At 36.2% G+C, this 16,999-nt stretch overlaps 3 protein-coding genes across 4 annotated transcripts; all 3 read right to left on the minus strand.

Annotated features, from left to right (window-relative positions):
* Nucleotides 1–350: 350 nt before the first annotated feature.
* Nucleotides 351–3,523, minus strand: LOC110777901 (classical arabinogalactan protein 9). The gene is made up of 2 exons (XM_021982485.2): nt 2,665–3,523; nt 351–704 (listed from the first exon to the last, which is right to left on the minus strand). Exons 1-2 carry the CDS (start codon nt 3,337–3,339, stop codon nt 621–623), a joined length of 759 nt encoding a protein of 252 aa, XP_021838177.1. The 5' UTR covers nt 3,340–3,523; the 3' UTR covers nt 351–620.
* Nucleotides 3,524–7,607: 4,084 nt separating this feature from the next.
* LOC130459144 ((S)-8-oxocitronellyl enol synthase ISY1-like) lies at nt 7,608–12,249 on the minus strand. The gene is made up of 3 exons (XM_056836154.1): nt 12,168–12,249; nt 10,278–10,372; nt 7,608–8,753 (listed from the first exon to the last, which is right to left on the minus strand). The coding sequence occupies exons 1-3, from the start codon at nt 12,247–12,249 to the stop codon at nt 7,608–7,610; spliced, it is 1,323 nt and encodes a 440-aa protein (XP_056692132.1).
* LOC110777898 (pentatricopeptide repeat-containing protein At5g02860) lies at nt 12,051–15,889 on the minus strand. Of its 2 annotated transcripts, none has more exons than XM_021982481.2 (2): nt 12,983–15,889; nt 12,051–12,229 (listed from the first exon to the last, which is right to left on the minus strand). In XM_021982481.2, exon 1 carries the CDS (start codon nt 15,765–15,767, stop codon nt 13,236–13,238), a length of 2,532 nt encoding a protein of 843 aa, XP_021838173.2. In that variant the 5' UTR covers nt 15,768–15,889; the 3' UTR covers nt 12,051–12,229; nt 12,983–13,235. The 2 variants fall into 2 exon arrangements, with proteins under 2 accessions (XP_021838173.2, XP_056693154.1); XM_056837176.1 differs by having other exon boundaries at nt 12,051–12,233.
* Nucleotides 15,890–16,999: the final 1,110 nt, after the last annotated feature.

Here is a 16,999-nt window from a genome sequence, read left to right on the forward strand (position 1 = left end):
AGTACATCAAAAGTGGCATATTCGAGCCGAGTCACGCAGTCACACGGCACCTATGGCATCAAGGAGGAAAAACCGGAACTTGGACATAAGGTTTGAAATAGGGCCATTTCTACAGGAGTAAGACATTCACCCCTGGTCTTGGACCAGTTTCGACCATAAATGAGAGGCCAGCCTCGTGCTGTTTAACTCTAGCTCAATGATATAAGCGTTGTTAAATAATTCAATTCATAATGTTGGTCTAGCATGTTATGTTAATGTGTACGTCAATGTGTATCATTAGCACGGTTTTCTTCATAAGAGGTGTGGGATTATGTTATGGACGAAATAAAAAAAAGTTGAATCGCAATCGATGACAAGAATGAATAGGAGTTATTTACTAAAAGTAATAAGCTAAATCAACTACTAATACAATCTCATACGGAGTACAACATAGGAGTCACCCCGGAAAGAAGATAAACTAACCCTCAAAAATCTCACAAAAATAAAAGAAGAAAAAAGAATCCACCTGATTGAATGTATAAATCCAAAATACAAGAGGGCAGGTACCAAATGACATATCCAATATTACATAAATGAAATTAATACCGCGATAACATAACCCACAGAAGCAGATGATTCTCTTAAAATAGCAAGGCAAGGATTGCACATCCAGAAATCAAGCTTCCAATCAACTTGGAAACAGACCACATCTTCTCTACTCCACTCTGCATTTCAAAATTTATATATATATATATATATATCAGTAACAGGTAACAGCTCTAGTTTATGTAATAATGGCAAACTTGCATGAAATGTGATGTCAATTTATGAATGAATCCAGAAACAGCTGACTTTTCTGCATATGATCACTAGATTGTGGGCCAATCTCTTCTAGCAGGTAACAACCAACCAAAACTAGCATGTTTGTTCAAGGATCACGAGTTGTATCTTGTTAGCATTGAATATTATACTTCAATACATGACCTCAATTCCTCAACATTAGCAACAGCTAAAGGTGATCACAAGAATCACAACATTTGCTTCAGAAGCGGTAAAGGGTAAGTGCTAGTGGTAGTGCTACTTAGGATTCTTAAGTTTAAGCCTTGAAAGTAAAGGCAATTCCCCTGTTTTCTTGAATGAGTCATTTTAAATTGAGATCATATCTAATCATGTTTCATAATGTTCATGAATATGATTTAGACGCAATGAAGAAATACAAAAAGTAGAATCCAAAGTCAGCTCACAGTGTATAGAAGGAATGGACCCGCCAAGATCATTTAACCAACCAACAATTTGAGTGATAGATTGATACTAATACTGTCTAATGAATCAATTTTGATCCAATAGGACTAGCAATCACTAAAACGGTTTAATTCGAAAAAAACGATGAAGTGAAAACATTAACTACCAAAGTCTCTTTCATGATAGGTCCTCAATCCTCATAACAAAAGAAAACAAGCATATATTAGGCAATAAAAAGAAGCATAAGATGATGTTGTACCAGCTACATCATGCCAATACCACATGGTTAATTCATCACACCAATCATCCGAAATTAATATAGTAAAAGGTCCCACCCGTGGTTCTCTTTAAAGCTAAGCAAAGTTCTTCCAATCTAGGGATCCTCAAGGTGGCAGCAAACAGCTGGATGGGAGTATATTTAGCGTAATATAGGCTTTACCATGTTTCACATGATGATTCAAGTTTTTGTTGTGTACTGTAGTTGTTATACATGTTGCTAATTATAGCAGTAACAATACGTATTTTTTATATCTGTAATTAGCAACTTGTAAGAATTTTCGTACCTAAAGGAACATCTATTTTTTCGTACAATTTATATCCATACTACTCCGAATTACAGGCCACAACTCGAAACCCTTGACACGGTAACACCAGTGATAATGTAAATACATTTAAGGATGCTTAGCCACTTAGCCACTTAGCCAGAATCATCGTTCATTTAGTCCACCCATTTTACTATCCAAGACAAGATACTTTCATACTTTGTTTTACAGTAACAACATGCTTAGTGCAGTGCACTAATTAGTGTAACAAGATTTTACAAATAACAAATGCAAAACTTCAGATAAACATATGTTCAACGGCTAAGCGCAAAAATGTCGAATGGATCCTAAGTATACAATACAAGACCTCCTAACCTAATTCTCTGATATCTAACACAAATTAAAACATCCCAAAAGATGATTGAATAATTCATGTCATCATGAATACGAGCATATCACATTGTCTCATTCATTGCCCATAGCAGGAAACATAAACAACAAAATCTCGGGTAATTTACCGTGTGATATTAAAAGCTACGATCTCACGATAATTTATTGTAAAACAGCCTCATACGACATTTTGTTAACAACAAATTACTTTGGAGTAGATTATCTTCCACGACCATGTGAATCAGTCAATGCAATACAGAGTACTAACTGCACCGTAGACCAATGTAATGAAGACAGAGAGAGAATTGAGTACTTCTACTAGACTAAACTAGTGCTACTATTATCACTGATGTTTGACTAAAGATACCCGACAACAATGCAGCACGCTAAACACAACAACACGAAGATCGACATAGTACATCGATCAGATCTAATTTAACACTTGACACCTACTTAGATCTGAACAATGCAACAATTAAATTAAAAACAATAAAGATTTAAAAATGTATACCTGATCAGAATCGGAGCTGGTGGGCCCAGGAGAGAGAGCACCACCCATACCAGGTCCAGGAGCTTCAGCGGGGGGAGATGGTGGGGAAGACAACAATGGAGATGGTGCCGCTGCGACGGGGGAAACAGCCGGTGTAGCCACTGGTGTAGCAACTGGGGCAGCAGCGGGTGGAGTGGTTGTTGCTGGTGGTGGAGCGGAGACTGGTGGTGGGGTTGCAACTGGTGGTGGAGTTGCCACTGGTGGTGGGGAGGAAACAGGTGGTGGAGTTGCAGCTACTGGAGGTGGAGTTGCAGCCACTGGTGGTGGAGATTGTTGTTGGGGTGCTTGTGCTACTGGTGGTGGTGAGGCGGTGGTGGTAGGAGGTGGAGTGGTGGTTTGGGTAGGGGGAGAAGCGGTAGGTGGTTGAGTAGCTGGTGGAGGTTGGCTAGCTTGAGGAGGCTGGCTTGCTTGAGGTGGTTGAGTTGCTGGTGGAGGTTGGCTTGCTTGAGGTGGTTGAGTAGCTGGTGGAGGTTGGCTTGCTTGAGGAGGTTGAGTAGCTGGTGGAGGTTGGTTTGCTGGAGGTGGCTGGGTGGTGGTGGGAGGAGATTGAGTGGGGGATGAGGCGGGGGATTGTCCGCCGGCAACGGCGAGAGTAATGCAGATGAGGCCAAGCAAAAGCGTGGCCTTGAGATCCATAATGTCGGGCCGGATGTGGGTAGTGACTAGTAAAGTGGGAAGTGAGGGGAGGGGAGTGAAGTGAGTGAGGAGGAGAGAGAAAGTGATAAGAGAGAGAGAGAGTGAGCGGCGGTAGAGAGGTGGGAAGGGGGGGAGAAGGGAATAAATAGTGGGAAATTAAAGGAGGAGTGAAGTGAGAACGAAGATTCCAGCTTGATCACATGGCACTACTACTAATTAAGACTACCAACCAAAACAACAAAAAAATATTGGAGGGGGTGTGGGCCTGGGCTATTGGTGGCCCAGGTTGGGATGTCTCATCTTAAATCTAAATGTATACACTATTTTACGCATTGCTTGCGCTTATAGAGTTATACCAAAATGCAATTATACAAACCTCAATTATGCGGGCCCTCTTTATGGTGGTGTAACATGTGTCTCGTTCTTATTAGGGTGTTGGAGATTTTAATTATTCTCATTCATAGATATACTGGTGTTTCGAAAACGCAAATTTAATTTTACAACTTGTGAACTCTGGTCGTTGTCCGACTTGGACGATAATATTTTATGCATTGAAAATTTGAGAAATATAACCATACTTTTTCTTCCCCAAAATTAAAAATTAAATCATTACTAAACTAATATACATAATACATCAATTTTGTATAAGTATAGAGTAACATTCTCCTGTGAAAATCTCTTCACTCGGCAAACTCAATAGCAAATACTATTATTTTTCAATAACTCTTCTTAAAAATCTAATGAAACTCAAAAATAAAACAATTCAAAAGTCTCAAAATATCACAAAACCAAAAATTTTGTGTCATGTTTATTGATGATTTTCAAATCAACCCTATTTTTTGTAGATCTTCTACTTAATATGATTATTAAAAATATATCCTATAAAGGGAATATAATAAACCGAAAAGAATAAAATAACTTAATTAATATTAAAAATGAAGATACATGAATTGAAGTGATGAAATATGCGTAGTACGTAACAAGAGACATGGGGCGAGGGTACCAAGTTTGTATATTTTTTTAAGAAGAAAATTGATTTTATATAATTGATCAACCAGTATTTTATTTTTCTCAAAACACTATCTATTTACTTTTTTATCTTAAAATATTATGAAGTGAATTTTATTTGTTTATCATATTTATCTATTTACTATTTTATAAATAATTAATATTCGATTTTATGACTGGACTTTCCGGATGCTCCATTACTCTTGAAAAAACTCTCCTATACATATATATGATTGGCCAATTCCTTTATATATACATATATATTAGATTTACTCGACTTTTATTAATGCCTAACAATTTCATTCATTATCATTATCATTACCACATTGTCTTAAAGAGACTCCCGCAAAAAGCGGAGTAAGAAAGGGTCGAACGTACGCCACCTTACCCTTGTGCCTAACAATTTCATTATGTTACTTAATTCAAGACCATGTGAGTATAAACTGTTTTAAGTACCTCCTCAAATCTTGTAAACTAATTCCAGATGTTGGAAAAATATTGTCACAATTCTTAATTTAGAAACCTATTGTAGTATACTTGCAAATATACCACTATTTAAATGAAATGGTGGAAAAATGCCACAAACTTACAAAGAAAAGAGATATGCTTCCTCCGTTTCTGAAAGTTCTTTACACTTTGGAATACGTGTCTAAAATATAAAAACTTTGACCGTAAATTCTCACTATTATATATATCAAAACGTTACATGTAAGATCTTGTTAGATTGATTCGATATGTATTTTCAAAATATCAACTTTTTATAATTTTTTCACATACGAAATTGAATACATTAGTAGTTAAATATTGCATTGGAGTCCGTGCAAATAGTAACTGTAAAAAACTTTCTGAAACAGAGGTAGTAACTTTTACTACGCATTTGATGCCAATATAATTGATTTTTAACTATATTTTATAAGGTAATCAATCTTAGGCCAATGCTCATAATTTTGATTATCCATCCCATTTTTAAGAAAAATATATATTTCTGTCACCACTTATACTTTAAAAAGTACATTAAGTGATAATGAAAAATTAAAATTAAATATTCAAATGTTTAAAGACAAGTTAAGTTAAACTATTGTGACATTGATTTTATGGTTTTCTTTACAATATTACTCATACTCATAATTTTCACATAATGTACTTTAAGAATTCTTTTCTGTGCTCAACTAATTAATGACCTAAAATGATACCTCAACTTATTACTCCGTACATTTCATTTTGATTGAATGACTGATACTCGTAATTAATTTGATCATTAACAATTATATAGACTCATTTGATCGATGTACTCATACTCATTCAGATCACTGGTTGGTTAAGCTTTCTTGGTCATTCTCCTATTTTTTGGAAGACAAAAAAGCAAAACACTGTATCTCGCTCTTCTGCAGAGGCCGAGTACCGCTTTATGACAGCTGCAACGACAGAGTTAAAATGGCTTAAGGCGCTCTTGGGTAGTCTTGGAGTGGTGCACCCTAGGACAATGGACCTATTATGTGACAGTCAGTCTACTTTACATATAGCACAAAATCCTGTATTTCTTGAACGTAAGAAACTTATATAGGTTGATTGCCACTATGTATGTGATGCGATCCAAGAAGGTATTATTCGTACTAGTCATGTACGAACAGATGAACAATTGACGGATATTTTCACAAAAGTTTTGGGTAAACGTCAATTTTTATACTTACTCGACAAGTTGGGCATTTGTGACTTGCATGTTCTAACTTGGGGGGGGGGGGTGTTGGGCCTTATTGCATTTAAGTTAGCTAATGTATTTCGTTATCTGGCCTAGTAGGTTAAGGTCTTATATTAGCTTGTATATAACTACGCTTTATAATACAAATCATGGAAAATTATTATCTAACAATATTTTGTACAAATAGTAATTGTAAAGATTATTTTGAAACGGAGTACATAGGATGTTATAATTAAGTATAATAAAAGAATACACAAAAATAGAAATAAAAGACGTTATAAGGAATGCTTATTTAAAGTAACAACAAAAAAAGCTTATTTAAAAGAAAGGATGGAAAATGATTAGTAAAATGTAATAGTGGCATCTGATTGCGGCAAGTTGTGGGACCAAAATGAGCAAATGATGGGGTGGATGGATGATATCAAGAATGAGCCACGTAAATAATGCACCGATTTAATTAGGTGTTATGTCTGTCTATGTTTGGTATATATGTAGATGTTTTTCTACCCAACAATAACAATAACAATAACATACGGTTATAGTTAGTTACTAACTTGTTTTCATATATCTACAATATTACATGGAGTTCGGCAAGGCAGCATATTGTGATATGCACAATTTCGATTAAAATATGTACCATTTTATTAAAATAAATTTGTTAAAAATATAACAGACTGCGATTTTAATTCACTGTACTACATGTCTACATGTTTCATTCCAAGAAGTGGACAAAAGTTAATTAACACTTTGTGGGTACGCCGTGGATGGGCTTCTAGACTTCGATCTAGGACATCATACCTTAACATCCTTTCACTTAGTTATGGCACTTCGCCGTGTCGGCCCACGACTCGTGTGAGAAGGATCACCTAACAAATCCTAGTTTCAACTCTTGTGTCGTTCCGTTAAGATTTCCAATTGGTTTCAAGCACTTCATTTATAAGCTTGATGGTGTTGGGCCATGCCAGCCCGCTAGTAGTCATGACGTCCTACCTTTTCATACAACTCCTTACAACCTTTTAACTTTAAAGTTTCAATGTCGTTTCACAAGAACTTGTTAAGGGGTGTTTCATCTTAAACAAATCTTGATCACTTTATTTCTCTGGCCTTATTAATTATCCCTTATTTCAAATGAATAAAAAAGCACATAGTACAATAATAAAATATAAAATATAAAAAATAAAGAAGACAAGACAGCTTAAACTAAATTTTTTTAATAAAAGTGGATAATAAAAAGTAGCCTAAATTGCATGAATTACGGTCACATAAATAAAAGTTCAAACTTAACAAATGTACAAACTAGGAGACTAGTCTTTGTACACTGCCAATCAATAATAAATAATCAATAATAAAATTCAAAGGAAGAAAAGAGGTGCTATTAACGTGTGATTTGATGATTTCAACACAAATGATCTGGTCCATTTTGTGCCTTGTTGGCTTTTGGCTAAGTTGAGGGCACATCTATTCACCATACCATAACTTGTAAACAAATTCATAGTTGACCCAGTGAATCCAAATGACAATCTGGGTCAGTTACCATTAGCAGCACCAACAATCTAACAGATTAAGGAATAATCTTGTACCTTCTTGTGTGTTCGATCCAAAAACGAAAAGACTCTGCAGTCTCTCTGGAACCCCCAAATCCGTAATTCCTGCTTTTTTCCATTCCCCGGCTAATATTATTACTGTCTAATACAGCTTCAGATGATCTCAGAATTGAATCAACATACCACCAAGTCCCAACCTCCTCCAGTTTAGTTGGCAGTAGATCTTTTTCTTGAACAATCTCGTCCCATACAGGACCTTTCTCTCTCATCATTTCTTCAAGGCTATTCGATTCTTCTTCGAATTCCAGGAATTTTACTTCAAATTCCTCAGCCAATACCTTCCATAGATCTTTCCACTTAAACAGATCCCCATTGCTGCAGTTGAATGCTTGCTTCTTTCCTTTGTTATCAAGTGATGCCCATATTTGCTGCTCTGCAACCAAGTCTGCATCTCCAGCCTCTGAGTAACCATCCCAAGCTGCCTGGTTTCCTGGAAACCTTAAGGGTTGTCCTTCATGCTTGCAAATTGTTGCATAAACACACAGTGACCCAACAATGTTCCTAGTACTGTAAGGAGAAAACCCAAACATCACAGCAGGTCGATGGACTGACCATGTCAGCTTCTCCTTTTTCTGAACCTCCTCATCCAATATATCCTCCATAGCATAGTAACTATCAGTAATATCTTCCCTTGGGAACTCCTCAACGAATTGAGGCTCATGTTGAATTTCAGCCGATGAGTCCAAACAAGGGAGGGCATATTTCTGACCTGTTTGAAGACAAATATGCTTCAAGTTTGGCGCATTAGGTATCACCGCATTAAGAACATTACGAAGCATTTTCCCATTTTCATCAGAACTTTCCTGTTCAGTGGGTTTGGTAACCCATCCCACATAGAAAATATGAGTTACATCACTCAGATGTGAAAGTTTAGCTTGGCAGTCTTCAGGATCAACCATATTACACTGGATATATTGAACATGGTTGTGGTGAAATTGCCATTCAGGTTGACGCCGCCGCCCAACTCCATAGACCTTCCAGCGGCCACCAGGAATAGTGGATAGTTGAAGGATATCCGCAAGACTATTGCCAGAGATGCCAGTCACGCCAACTACAAGTGCTACATTATGGTATTTTGATGGAATATCTCCACTCTCTATTTTCTGCAAAGTTTAGACATGAACAAGTTTCAGAGGAGCAAAATACAACATTCAGATGCACTGAAATGAAATGAGAGTTAAAAACAAAACACAGAAATAAATCAAGAAAATAAGGTCACCTACATGTAAAGAGGAACCTATAGCGCCAAGCCACCACCAGCTCATGGAGAAAATTTAACTGCACAAAACCCTGATTGTATATGAGAACACAGGCAGATAAGAGAGATAATAAGACAATGAAGGAAAGAAACAAAGGAAGGTATATTATAAAACAGGGGTCCTTAGGCAGCTGTTGACTAGGTGTATTATCATAAAAAATTCTTCTACAACCCTTCACGGCTCTGTTTTATAATAGTAAGCATTCTTATGTCACGAGTATTACGAAAATCACTTAATCTAGTTCTGTAGTTCATACGCGAATTTACAAGCAAAATAATATCATATACAGAAGGTATTACTTAATCTAGTACATGCCTCGACATAACTGTGCAACTAATATGGTGATGCCATAAGTTGTTCTTATTACAATCTATTACATTACACTAAAACAGACACCAGTACTGACATGACACACTTCCTGGAGCAAAGTTTTCCATTCACAAACTTTTTTCCTAAAAAATCTTTACTTTATGTATTTGTTTATTTTCTATCCTTTTTTATTTACTGTTTATGTATGGAAAAATATACAGATTATGGCAATAATACGTGCCACGTAATAATAATTTGCCAAAAAGGATTTTTGGTAATATTTTAGTCTGACCGTTATACGAAGTATTAATAATCGGAAATATATTTACTCGATATTTTTGCCAAATCAACATATCAATATAAAATATGTAATATGTAGTAGGTCGGAAAATGCATACTCCGTACTGTACTAGGTCATTAAATGAGTATGTTCAATACTTATTAATTATGTTGTAACTTCAGGGAGATAAATATTTCAGTCAAATATATTATAAAAAACTTAGTTACATTATTTTAAAATATCGGTGAATGCACGGGACGTCGGGACCTAATCTAGTAAACAGTAAAATGTACATCACATATTTTTCAGCATTATAGCTACAACAATAACCAATTGCTTTCTGATTTTAGCTGCAAATAACAGCTCATAACATAATAACTTGTCATCAATGTTTAGATTCTTGAACAAACATTTTGACAAATCTTGAAGATTTCAACCAGAAGGTAATTTCAAAGGGCAAACAGAGAAATAAAGTCCCTAGTCTATGATTTTTTACTACTCTTTGACATTCATTTTCAGGGATTAAAGCATGAGAACTAAAGGAATGTATGGGTGGATGTCAACTCAAAATGATTAGGCCAAAACAAAGCATATGATGACTTGTTCAAGTAATTTCCCCTATAATCTAATAAGGATAATCATAGCTGAATGTTTGAACATGTAAGAACAAAGGATTTATTTATTTGTCACATTATTTCAATAAATAATAAAAAATAGCAGTTGAGTGTAACAATAATAAAGAGCAAAACAATAATAAGAGAAACACATCCATCACTGACGAATGAAAATTCCTCTGTCCATTCCGAAGTAATAGGCACATTATCAAGTTGTTTTGAACAGAGAGAAAAAGAGAGGGGGCAATTTATCTTGTAAACTGAATAGAGAAAACAGAAAAAAGTAAAAAGTAAGGCCCTGCTCTGTTAGACTCATTTTGACTTGCAAAATTAGTTGAGAAAATTCAGATAAGTCAGGTACTTGACAATTTCTGACATAAGTTTCCTTCGGGCAATTTCGTAAAAAAGCAAGTTTTTTCAGACAAAATAAGTTTTTCTCGTACATAACAAGTTCTGACAAAATAAGTTCAAATCCTATAGGTTCTATTAATAAATTCTGTGCCCTTATGATACCATGGCCGTCATACTTAATCTTCAAATTTGATTTCTCTGGTTCATTTTTTCTTCAGAATAAGTACAAGTAACAGGTCTTAACTCCAAAAAAACAGGCCTTAAAGTTTGTTGCTCAATTATTTGGTCCTGCTTCTAGACAAGTTGCTAGTTTGCTACCAAACTGCTCGACGGGCTTCCTAGATCCCCCTTTGCTCCACTTGGATCAAGAATAGCCAAAGTCTCCTATCACACCCTGAGCTATGCGAGGTCTCCTCAAGAGAAAACTTTAGCCTTTAATATCTGCATATGTGACTCATCATGATAACCCTCAGAAGTTACAACCACTCCATACCATGTGATTGCTTAGCTTATTATTTAACAAATTAAACTTCAAACTTTGCTTCAGAGGCTACCTTGGTTAAACTCCTGTCAGCATTCATAATAAAACAAAGAAACTGCTTACTAATCCCATCACCTCTGCAACCTATCCCACCAATACTCTTCTACCCTACAAACCTCAATAGGTGAAGGGCTTACATAGTTACAGCCAAGGCCAATAATGACAAAATTGAATCGGTTACAAACTCCTTCTCAAATGGGAGGGTTCACAGTATCCAAGATCCAGCCTATCAAGCCTCCACCGAAGACTAGCCCTGTTGCTGTTTTGAATTTTACTAAAAATCCATTACTGGTTCTCATCAGTAACGCTTTGTTGTTTCCTGTCAAGGATATTGTGAGTGTATTATGGGACACCCCTTAAAGTTATACGCTAATAGCAATTACCTAATAAGCCACTAGAGGTCTCATATTAACTGTAGGCAAATTCATGCACAAGTAGACAAATCAAAGTTACACAAAGGCCAACATTTATAATTAGGCAAGTTCACGAGCTTTATGTACATATATTATTGTTTATAGTTTAGTAAGTTAACATCGATCATTAATTATGGATCATGAGTTTATTGGTGATTGAGGAAAATATGGCATTAGTTAGGGCGGAGTGAGGGAGATAATACATGCCGACGACTCAACATGACTTTTTTTCCGTCCCTTTCTCTTTTTTCTATTTTCTTTGCAAAACTTCTCTCGTTTCCCTATTTTATTTTACTTTTCTCAAAACATGTTTATGCCTCTACTTTAAACCAGCCTATCTTGTTTTTGTGTTCCCTCTTTTTCGTGTCTTGTGTCTACTCTCTTTAACATAACCTTTTATTTTTGTTACTTCACGTTCCGCATGCGGTTCCTTATGACATATCATGTTAGCCGACCCCAATCATTTTGGGACAAAGGCTTTGTTATTGTTGTTGATCATAGCCAAACAACCCAAACTCGCATTCAACATCAAAACTTAAAAGTTCACACTTATATACACATCATTCAAATCTTTCATGGATCATGTAGATCACCAAATTTAACTAAAACAAAGAGCTATAAGAAGACTTACCATGCCCTCAAAGGCCTGGTGAAACAGATTTTTCCTCTTTTTATCTCTTTGCTTTGGAGGATAGCCCCTCTTCAATCAGGAAACACCATTCTGCTCGTCTTTCTCAATCTATTCAAGACATGCATCCTCATCTTCATCAAGAGAAGTGTTAAAGACTACCAGCTCTTTTCCCTTCGAGTAGCTACCTCCATAAGTAGGCATGGCAGTTAGCATAAAGAAAATGTCAGTAATTCAAAAACAAAAAATTTGGGAAAGAGCAAAACCCTTTTGAACTTGGAAATGAAGGCCATAAAGATAAACTATTGCCAAATCTGAGCAATTATTTAACAGCTGAAGAAAGCGGACAAGCTGTAATCCAATCAGAAAACAAAATTTCAGATTAACCTAATTTCTTTGGATCTCCCCAAACAAGTAACTCTCGAAATCCCCAGCCAGTTAAGTTTGATATCCCTAAGGGTATAGTATGAGATAAGATTCTGGTTCTTACGTATCCTGTATTACCTGAAAAGATCTTCAAATAGGGAAGTAGAAAAGGAGATAAATAACTTTTAATAATTGAAAGCAGTGTTATAAGGAGGGAAAACTTTCAGTTGTTTCATAAATGTACATTGGTATAATAACAACATTAGTGTGGCCACACACTGGGCAAAGTGATTCTTCATTCACGTCCCAAGATGAAGTAATTTAAAACTGCAAGACCCCAAAAGTCAAGAACATTATTATGTGTGTAGTTGTGCCTTAAGAAAACTGCACTCACAGTCACACAGATTGGCATGCAACCAAAGGTGGCTCCTCCCACAACACCCCCCCCCCCCCCACCCCCCAAATAAAAAAAGAAATAAAGAACATTCAGGGATTACTCCATATACATGTTTTCCAAAAATAATAACAGTGGCATGAAGCCTATAAATAAGAAGATGATGAATGGATATACCAAGTCAGAAGGCACGGATGCGGAGCTGCAGTCCAAAAGAAATCCTTAGGTCATAGAAAGTATAGAAAAGTCTAGAAGTTTGATATAGCATCCTCCAGAAAGACTTTAGTATATTAATGCTCACATTCTCTTAAAAAGTTCACAGCCGCAGTCCAATAGAAAAGCCAACCTCTTCCAATCGATCAATAACCGGCAAACCCTAGAAACATCTCAGCCTCTCCTCTCAAATAGGACGTCAGAAGAAAGATGAGTCTTACTTGAAATATCTATTCCGTACTCGCTCCAGTAACCTTGACTCTTCATCCCTTGTGAGATAAGAATCAAGTTTGCGAAGATTATTTACAAAAATAGCAGCCTCATCTGGACGATTGAATTTACAATAAAAATCAACGATCGAATTATATGTATTTTGGTTAGGTCTACAATTATGGTTGATCATACAGCGAACCATGTCGGTGGCTTCCGGAAACATGTCATTAGCAGCATAATATGCAATGAAAATGTTGTAAGTAATTGCATCAGGAAAAATTCCAGAGCCACTCATCTCAGAGAAAATTCTAGAGGCATCCGTCAATCGACCATTTCTGCAATAAGCATATATAACAGTATTATATGAAATGATATCAGGCTGCAGTCCATAACCAGCAATCTCTTTCAGAACTTCTTCTGCTCTAAGAAATGATCCAGATCGGCTATACATGTACATGAGAGAGTTATATGTTGTCAAGCTAGGAGTAAATTGACTCTCCTTCATGAAATCCAAAATTTCATCAACTTTTTTAACCATCTGTCGACGGCCATATATAGATACCATGGCATTCAAAGTAGTTATATCCATAGAGTAGCCTTTCCTCCTCAACTCCCAAAAAGCTCGTTCTGTTTCCACTAAAAGGCCGGTTTTGCTATTGACAAGAACTAAAGTCTTGAGTAGCACGGGATGAAGTGTAATTTCACCAGCATACACCTGTTCTGCAAGAGTGCACATACGTTCAATCTGCTTTCCATTAGCATAACCATGTAGCAAACAAGAGTAGCTCAGCTCATTAGGCTTACACTGACCACTTTTCATTTCAGTAAGTACTTTTTCAGACTCTTCCCAAAGCCCACCTCGAGCTAAAGCAGCTAAAATGGCATTATAGGTTGAAAGATCTGGTATAACACCAGTTTCCAGCATCATTTTATAAACAGCCAACGATTGGTTAAACAAGCCACATCGACTGTAAGCACTTATTAAGGTGTTGAAAGTATCTCGCTCAGGTGCAAAACCTGCCCTCTTCATCTCAATAAACAGACCAGAGACTTCAACATCCATTCCATTTTGTCCAAACACAGCCAAAAGAGAGTTCCAAGTGACAATATCAGGTGTACAGTTGCAATGTTTCATTTCTTCGAATATCTGCATCATTTCTGAAAACCTCTTGCGATTACCATGCATCTTGATGAGGGCATTAAAGGTGCAAATATTAGGTTTGCAACCTGCATTTCTCATCTCCTCAAAAACCTTCATTGCACATTCATCTTTACCAGCTTTCTCAAAACCAGAAAAGAGAGTAGTGTAAGTAAAAACATCAGGTTTGATCCCTTTCTTAAACATCTGAGCTTTGATCACCATAGCCTCCTCTAATAAACCACCCCTCACATAAGCTGAAATCAATGAATTGAAAGTCACATCGCTGGGTGCAAACCCACATAACTCCATCTCCCGCAAAACCTCCATCGCTTCTTTAGGACGCCTAGACTTCCCATAAACATCCAACATGACATTGTAAGTGACCTTATCTGGCACAAAGCCAGCTAACTTCATCTCCTCAAAAACTTCGGCTGCTTCCTCATACAATGAGCCACGACGACAACAACTAATAAGCGTATTATAAGTGTACAAATCAGGGGAAATCCCATCAAGCTTCATATTGTTCATGATTTCAGAAACTGTAATCCAAGGCATACCCATCTTACCATAAACATTCAAAATTACATTATAAGTAACCAAAGTGGGCTTACACCCAACTTCCTCCATTTTCCTAAAAATCGACACAGCCTCCCTATACCGCCCGTTACTAGCATAAGCGCTTACCATTGCAGTATAAGCATAAACATCAATGTCAAAACCATCCTTATTTAGCTCATTAATCAAGGAAGCCGCAACCGATACACGGCCTTCCTTACCCAGAATACTAATCATAGCAGCAACAACAGGCCCATCTAATAGAATTTGATAATCGTTTCGACTACGAACCCAATTAAACACACTGAAAGCCAAATCACACTTCCCCAAGAATCCTAACCCCTTAATTATACCCAAAATGTCAGCATTTACAGACCCTAAACCAAGACTACCCACCTGCTGATTTTCACTAGTTCCTTGATTTTCAAACAATTTCATCAAAATACGGTCTAAATTAGATGAATGCAACCCAGTCTCAATAAGAATTTGGAAAATTTGCTGACCTTGAGGAGAGAGACTGTGGTGGGTCCAGGGTTTGCCGCGGTTGGGGTCACGGTGTTTTCCAAGGCGGCGACGACTTCTAGGAAGATGTAGAAGAGATGGGTTGAAGGTGTTGGGATTGCGGGTTCTGATAAAGTTGGAATTTTGTGGTTGCTGGTGGGGTTTTTGAACAAGAGGTTTAAGCGGAGCAGATGGCGGCGATGCTCGCAGAAGTGGTGGCTGTAGTGGTTGTGTTTGTGGCTGTGGTGGTGGTGGTGAAGAGAGAGACTGGTGGCGGTGTTTGGGTGTAGTTGGTAAAGGACCGGGTAGAAGAACTGGTGTAGCTAGTATCTCTGCCATCTATGGAGGGGAGAGAGGGAGAGAAGGCGGGAAGAGAGCGTTGTAAGATGCAGGATAAGTGTTGAACTGTTGGAGCATTGGTGTATCACACTATCACTTGCCTTGGACCGTTTAATTTAAAGATAAGTTGTGAGTTTTTGACTATTGTGATTTGTGAGATATTAATAATTCCTACGTTTCATAATTCCGAGAGTAATAATGACGACTTTTTTCATTTTGACTATTGTGAGATATTAATAATACCTGAGAGTACTGTTCAAATGATACTCTCGGAGCAAAACACAAGGAATCTTCTATTACTATATACTAAAAGAGATACCAGGAATGACACGTGTCAATTCCTGGTGCGATTTTTTCCCGCCAAAAATCACTTTCCCAAAAAAGTGTATCTATTTTATTTTATTTTTATTCTCTACCTTTTTTTTATTAACTATTTATGTATGGAAACAAAATTAAGTTCATAAATTATGGCAATAATAGCTACGACGTAATAATAATGATTCTAAATTAGTAATATTTTAGTAAAATCGCTATATTAATAATAGAAAATATATCACTCAATATTTTGATCAAATTACCATATTAGCATTTTAAATATGCATATTAGATGAATAAATTTAAACAAGTATATTAAAAATGTTATAACTATGCAGTAGTTTTGGAGATATTCAGTTAAATATTTTGTGAAAAAATTGTCAACATCCGTGCGTGCACGGGATCTAATCTAGTAAAAAATAAAACGCAGAGTGTTGGATAACATAAAATAACATGTGAAACGATAGACGTAACATACGAAATGAAAATAGTAACATAACGTAACTGCCAAAATTGTAAGTATTAATAGCTTTAAAATAAATAAAAAATTACGCTTTGTTTCCATTTCAAAGCTTTCTCTCTACTCTGCATTGACATTTCTTAAAAATCTACTCTTCATTTACATTTCTCCTTTCAATTTTTGAAGATTTCTGAAATAAAGTAGCCTGAAAAACATCCAGAAAACAAGGAATTTAAAAGTACAAGGTGAGTAACACTAATTTCTAAATAATTATGTGCTTTCTTCCTAATTTTTGTTCATATTTTTGAAAATTTTGACTTATAAACCCTAATTTTTTGAGTTTTTTTCTTTTTAATTGTGCAATTATAGTTCTGAATAACTTGAAAACAATGCTACAATTGCATCATGAATAAAATTCAGTTCGTAATTTCCGTCAATTTAAAAGCTAATATGTTTT

The sequence above is a fragment of the Spinacia oleracea genome, chromosome 2 (assembly GCF_020520425.1).
Source record: "Spinacia oleracea cultivar Varoflay chromosome 2, BTI_SOV_V1, whole genome shotgun sequence".
Classification (NCBI taxonomy): domain Eukaryota; kingdom Viridiplantae; phylum Streptophyta; class Magnoliopsida; order Caryophyllales; family Amaranthaceae; genus Spinacia; species Spinacia oleracea.

Excerpts from the sequence above, each read along its gene's own strand:
- LOC110777901 (XM_021982485.2), bottom strand. The coding sequence starts at position 3,339 with ATGGATCTCAAGGCCACGCTTTTGCTTGGCCTCATCTGCATTACTCTC. Across the intron at positions 705-2,664 it reads CCAGCTCCGATTCTGATCAG|AGTGGAGTAGAGAAGATGTG; the intron begins GTATACATTTTT and ends TTTGAAATGCAG.
- LOC110777898 (XM_021982481.2), bottom strand. The coding sequence starts at position 15,767 with ATGGCAGAGATACTAGCTACACCAGTTCTTCTACCCGGTCCTTTACCA.
- LOC130459144 (XM_056836154.1), bottom strand. The coding sequence starts at position 12,249 with ATGCCTACTTATGGAGGTAGCTACTCGAAGGGAAAAGAGCTGGTAGTC. Across the intron at positions 10,373-12,167 it reads TGATGAAGATGAGGATGCAT|TTTACAAGATAAATTGCCCC; the intron begins GTCTTGAATAGA and ends TTCTCTATTCAG. Across the intron at positions 8,754-10,277 it reads GGACAGAGGAATTTTCATTC|AAAATAGAGAGTGGAGATAT; the intron begins GTCAGTGATGGA and ends TAAACTTTGCAG.